The sequence below is a fragment of the Capricornis sumatraensis genome, chromosome 9 (assembly GCF_032405125.1).
Source record: "Capricornis sumatraensis isolate serow.1 chromosome 9, serow.2, whole genome shotgun sequence".
NCBI classification, from domain to species: domain Eukaryota; kingdom Metazoa; phylum Chordata; class Mammalia; order Artiodactyla; family Bovidae; genus Capricornis; species Capricornis sumatraensis.
In genome coordinates this window covers 41,630,224-41,636,456 of record NC_091077.1, presented here as the reverse complement: position 1 = coordinate 41,636,456, position 6,233 = coordinate 41,630,224, and the positions used below count along the sequence as shown (strand labels likewise).

The window sequence follows — 6,233 nt, the reverse complement described above, 5'->3', positions numbered from 1 at the left end:
AACCACAGCTAGAGAGCTTGCTCGTTTCAAGGAAATGAGGCAACCAAGACCCAGCCCCAAGTACAGTCTCTCAGTCGTGTCCGACTCTTTGTGATCCCGCGAATTGCAGCATGCCAGGCCTCCTGTCCATCACCAACTCCCGGAGTTCACCCAAACTCATGTCCATCGTGTCAGTGATGCCATCTCGCCATCCCATCCCCTGTCGTCTGCTTCTCCTCCTGCCCCCAATCCCTCCCAGCATCAGAGTCTTTTCCAATGAGTCAACTCTTCACATGAGGTGGCCAAAGTACTGGAGTTTCAGCTTTAGCATCATTCCTTCCAAAGAACACCCAGGACTGATCTCCTTCAGAATGGACTGGTTGGATCTCCTTGCAGTCCAAGGGACTCTCAAGAGTCTTCTCCAGCACCACAGTTCAAAAGCATCAATTCCTTGGCACTCAGTTTTCTTCACAGTCTAACTCTCACATCCATACAAGACCACTGGAAAAACCATAGCCTTGACTACATGGACCTTTGTTGGCAAAGTAATGTCTGCTTTTCAATATGCTATCTAGGTTGGTCATAACTTTCCTTCCATGGAGTAAGTATCTTTTAATTGCATGGCTGCAATCACCATCTGCAGTAATTTTGGAGCCCAGAAAAATAAAGTCTGACACTGTTTCCGCTGTTTCACTATCTATTTCCCATGAAGTGATGGGACCAGATGCCATGATCGTAGTTTTCTGAATGTTGAATTTTAAGCCACTTTTTCACTCTCCTCTTTCACTTTCATTAAGAGGCTCTTTAGTTCTTCTTCACTTTCTACCATAAGAGTGGTGCCATCTGTGATTGCATAGGCCAATTTATGCAGTTTCTGATGGGCGTTTGACTTTGATGGCCAAATGTTCTGTTGTATTTGCCTAGGTTGTGCCTTTAACAGATAAATAGTCCTCTTTCCCAACCTAAGGAGTGACTTGTATTTTGCATAAGAAATAACCCTAGTGATCTGCACATTTGCAGAGATCAAGTGTCTGAAATAACTTTTAAAAAAGAAATAGCTGATTCTTACTCACATTTGAAAACTCATTATCATCAGGTGGTTTATTAAGACTGAGCATATTTATGCATCTTAGGTCATATCCATGGACCCATGTCCATCATAAATCAATATACCCTTCAAATATTATGGACAAAATCAGTTTCAAAAATAAGAGTTTATTTGTGGTTTGTGTTAAAACATATTACTCGCTGCAGTTACAATTAGATCCTGGGGAAAGGTATGGATTACTTAAATGAAAAATTGAATGAATTGAAAAGACTGCCTTCAAACACCAAATAATACAGTCTGCAGAGAAATGAAAAACAATATTGTGACAATTTAACACGTTTTGATTACACACTTTCTCCTGTGCCATGGGCTTTCATTTTAAATTATAGCTAAATAGCAGTGTTCTTATCTTTCTTTGATCTCTATATTTAATTATTAGAAACGCACAGAGCAAAGACATAGAAAACATAATATTAAGAATAAATTACTAGAAAGAAGTAAAATATCAGTCCTATTTTAACATTTTTCACTCTTTGTTATTGGCGATAATATTTAACTAACTTCCTGTTTATTTAGAAAATGGGAATCAAAATACTTATATCACATGGTTGTCGTAGGATGCAAAATAATTTCAGGCTTCTGAGGTAAGGGAATCTGCCTTTCTGTGCATGAGATGCAGGAGAGGCGAATTCGATCCTCAGGAGAAGGTAATGGCAACCCACTCCAGAATTCTTGCTGCTTAGCTTGAGGTACGCTGCTAAGTCGCTTCAGTCATTCCCGACTCTGTGCGACCCCATAGACGGCAGCCCACCAGGATCCCCCGAGCCTGGGATTCTCCAGGCAAGAACACTGGGATGGGTTGCCATTTCCTTCTCCAATGCATGAAAGTGAAAAGTGAAAGTGAAGTCACTCAGCCGTGTCCGACTCTTCGCGACACCATGCACTGCAGCCTACCAGGCTTCTCCGTCCATGTGATTTTCCAGGCAAGAGTACTGGAGTGGGGTGCCATTGCCTTCTCCAAGCATGAGGTATAGCAAATATTAAAAGCTCAAGAAACATTATATCTTGATATGGGCCAGTATTCTTGCTTATAAAAGCCCAAGGACAGAGGAGCCTGGCAGGCTGCGGTCTATGGGGTCACAAAGAGTCAGACTACTGAGGGACTGAGGGAGCGTGAGCACACACACAGACACACACACACACACAGTAGACTGACAATTCTTAACAACTTCCTATTATACCAATCATAGAATTTAATTTTCTCTTCAAGCATTACTAAAGAAGAGATAGCTATAATATGGTTATAATGCTAATAATTTCAATAATTTGACAATGGGTAATGATAAATACTGGGACTAAGTTTGCTGACATTTGAAGTCTGCACATTTTCCCAGCCACCTTTTCAAGGCTTCTCTGACCTCACAGTTCCTCCAACTGTAGATGAGGGGGTTCAGCACAGGAGTAAAGATAGTGTAGAATGCTGACACAACCTTATCATGGTTAGCTGACCTATAGGATTTGGGTCTCATGTAGATAAAAATAGCAGGTCCATAAAAGAGTGCCACCACAGCTAAATGGGAGGAACAGGTGGCAAAAGCCTTCTTGAGGGCTTCTTGAGAACGCAAATGGAGAACAGCAGAGAGAATAAGGCTATAGGAAGTCAGAATGAAGGAAAAGGGAATTAGGAGCATTAACACACAGCAAACATACATGACATTTTCAAAGACTGATGTGTCAGCACAAGCCAAACGCACCAACATGGGGGCCTCACAGAAGAAATGATCGATCTCATGAGCACTGCAAAATGGGAAGCTCAGTGTAGTGGCCGCTTGCGTGAGCCCATCAGCTGCCCCCAGGAACCAAGAGCCCAAAGTCATTTGAATACATAATGGCCAGTTCAGGAGTACAGGGTATCTCAGTGGGTGGCAAACAGCTACATAACGGTCATAGGACATGGCAGCTAAGAGGAAACTCTCTCCACCACCAAGCGTGAGTGAGACAAAAATCTGCAACCCACAGCCAGCAGGAGAGATGGATTTGTTCCATGTCAGGTAGGCAGCAGCCATTTTGGGCACAATGGAGGAAACCAGCATCAGGTCCATGAGGGAGAGTTGGCTCAGTAGGAAGTACATGGGCCTGTGGAGACGGGGGTCCAGGAGAATCAGGAGAAGCATGAGGGCATTGGCCATCAAGGAAGCAATGGCCATCGTCAGCACCATCATAAATAGAAAGAGGTGGGATCTTGTGTGCTTAAAGATTCCTAGGAGAATAAAGTCTGAGGTTGCATTTCTCTTCTCCATGATTTCTGCTGGATATGACACTGGAAATGGAAAAAAAAAAGAAAATATAAAGGCTTTTATTATCCAAAAATCATAGTTCAACTTCATAACTTCTGGGTATGTAGTGGATATGGGATCCAAGGACCTGATTCAAAGCCTTACTTCCTGTTTATAATGAGTCTTCTTGACCTATCATCCACTTCTCTATAGTGGAATGTTAATTAATGTTAATATTTTAAGTAAAGTGAAAGTGAAAGTGAAGTCGCTCAGTCATGTCCTACTCTTTGAGACCCCATGGACAGTAGCCTACCAGGCTCTGCCGTCCATGGGATTTTCCAGGCAAGAATACAGGAGTGGGCTGCCATTTCCCTCTCCAGGGGATCTTCCCAACCCAGGGATCGAACCTGGGTCTCCTGCATTGCAGACAGAAGCTTTACCATCTGAGCCACCAGAGAATACTGTATTAACTAATTGAGATGATAGATTAAAATAGATCAGAAGCAGAAAACGATGTCAAGGGTTAAATAATTGTAAATAGTTACTTTGACTATACATTTTGTATTGTTATTTTATGCTCTTATTATGTGTACTGAAACCAAATTAACTTATTGAGGAAATAAACACTCATTTAGAAATTTGTCATCTATATTTTTTAATCACAGGTAATTTTTTCTAAATTTTGGAAATTGTAACATATTCAATCTAGTTTTTTTTAAATATATAACAAGAAATTATAGTTCCTAGGACCATGAAATGGAATGGATGAATATAAATGAAACAAAATTTCTGCATTGAAGGGAGATAATATCCTCAGTAATTGATGAAAATTCTCACTGAATCACTATTCTATTTACATGATTTTAAAATGCAGATATTCTAGTTCATTACCCTCTCCTCTGAAATCTTCAGTGTCTTCCCACAACACTTATTCTCACAAACTTATTTCTCCAGCTTACTAAGCTTGGTGACAAGCCCTAAACACCATTTCACTGCAAAGTATACTATCACAGAGACTTCACATCATCAGGTGAATATGACAGGGAAGAATGAAAGATCTTTAATGTTAATAAATGCTCAGAGAAAATACCAATAAGTATAATGAGAAGTAACATTACTAAAAGGACAAAGAAGCAATTTTACAGCAACTTCAATACCATGAAGTATAATTATTAACAAAATGTAAAGATACTTTGGAAGAAAAAACACTTTATTTTAAAAATACCTAAATTCAAATATGTTACTTGTCTTTAAACATAGTTTTTAATATTCAACAAAAAAGAACCATTTTCTTGTTCTGTGTGTGCTTAGTCACTCAGTTGTGTCTGATTCTTTGCGACCCCATGGACTGTAGCCTGCCAGGCACCTCTGTTCATGGGGATTCTCCAGGCAGAAATACTGGAGTGGGTTGCCATGCCCTTCTCCAGGGGATCTTCCCAATTCAGGGATTGGACTCAGGTCTCCTGCATTTCAGGTGGATTCTTTACCATCTGAGCCACCAGGGAAGTCAAAACTGAAATGACTGAGATGAATGAGTACAGCTTCATTAGAAAGGATTTACAGGTTGAAAGCCATTATACACAGAGTACAAGTAAGAATTTTTTAGTGTTTACCATTTTTAAAGTCGATAAAGACATGTAAATTTATAAAGAGCAGAAGAGTATGTAGCTGCAAGGAACCAATAATCCCTTGCTATTAGCAGAAAAAAATGCACAAATGTGACACTTTAAAAAAAAAATGAATGTAACGTTTGCAGATCATGGCATCTAGTCCCATCACTTCATGGCAAATAGATGGGGAAACAGTGGAAATAGTGACAGATTTCATTTTTGGGAGCTCCAAAATCACTGCAGATGGTGACTGCAGCCATGAAATTAAAAGACATCTTGGAAGAAAAGTTGTGACCAACCTAGACAGCATATTAAAAAGCAGAGACATCACTTCGCCAACAAAGGTCCGCCTAGTCAAAGCTATAGTTTTTCCTGTACTCATGTATGGATGTAAGAGTTGGACTATAAAGAAAGCTGAGCGCCAAAGAATTGATGCTTTTGAATTGTGGTGTTGGAGAAGACTCTTGAGAGTCCCTTGGGACAGCAAGGAGATCTAACCAGTCCATCCTAAAGGTAATCAGTCCTGAATATTCACTGGAAGGACTGATACTGAAGCTGAAACTCCAGTACTTTGGCCACGTGATGTGAAGAACTGACTCATTTGAAAAGACCCTGATGCTGGGAAAGATTGAAGGTGGGAGGAGAAGGGGATGACAGAGGATGAGATGGTTGAATGGCATCACTGACTCAATGGACATGAGTTTGAGCAAGCTCTGGGAGTTGGAGATAGGCAGGGAGGCCTAGGGTGCTGCAGTCCATGGGGTCACAGAGTCGAACACGACTGAGTGACTGAACTGAACTGAACTGAAGTTTTGAAGACATCTTTATTTCTGATATGGTGAAGAAAACATCACCAAATCTTTAGAGATGTAACAATTTCTAAGCCTATTGTCTAGAATTTGTCCAGTTATTTATCATTACAGAGAGAGGCAGTGATGCTGCTTTCTGTTCTAAAGAGTTTGATTTTGTGAATATCTTAATTCTATAAAAATTATATGGCCATCATAGCCCACCTCTTGCAAAGAAATCACGACATCATACACACTAGCAGTCTCTTTAAAACACCTGCAGAAAAGCAGTGCTAATGGCTTATTAAATCACTATTTGAACCACAAGAACATTCACATTTGAACGGACATAAAACACACATTAACACCAGTATCTTTCGGAGACTTGTTTAAGCATCAGATACCAGAAAAATAGATATTCTACTTTACCCAATCAAGGCATTGTTAAACCTTGTGAGTCCAAATAACCTCTATCTAGTATATGCAGTCCCTTGTTGTATATACTATTTAAAATATCTTTCTCCTATTTTTG

General features: G+C 40.1%; 1 protein-coding gene across 1 annotated transcript; it reads right to left on the bottom strand.

Annotated features, from left to right (window-relative positions):
- Positions 1-2,382: 2,382 nt before the first annotated feature.
- LOC138086261 (olfactory receptor 2T12-like) lies at positions 2,383-3,327 on the bottom strand. The gene has a single exon (XM_068981056.1). The coding sequence runs from the start codon at positions 3,325-3,327 to the stop codon at positions 2,383-2,385; it is 945 nt and encodes a 314-aa protein (XP_068837157.1).
- Positions 3,328-6,233: the final 2,906 nt, after the last annotated feature.

Coding starts and splice junctions, on each gene's coding strand:
- LOC138086261 (XM_068981056.1), bottom strand. CDS start 3,327: ATGGAGAAGAGAAATGCAACCTCAGACTTTATTCTCCTAGGAATCTTT.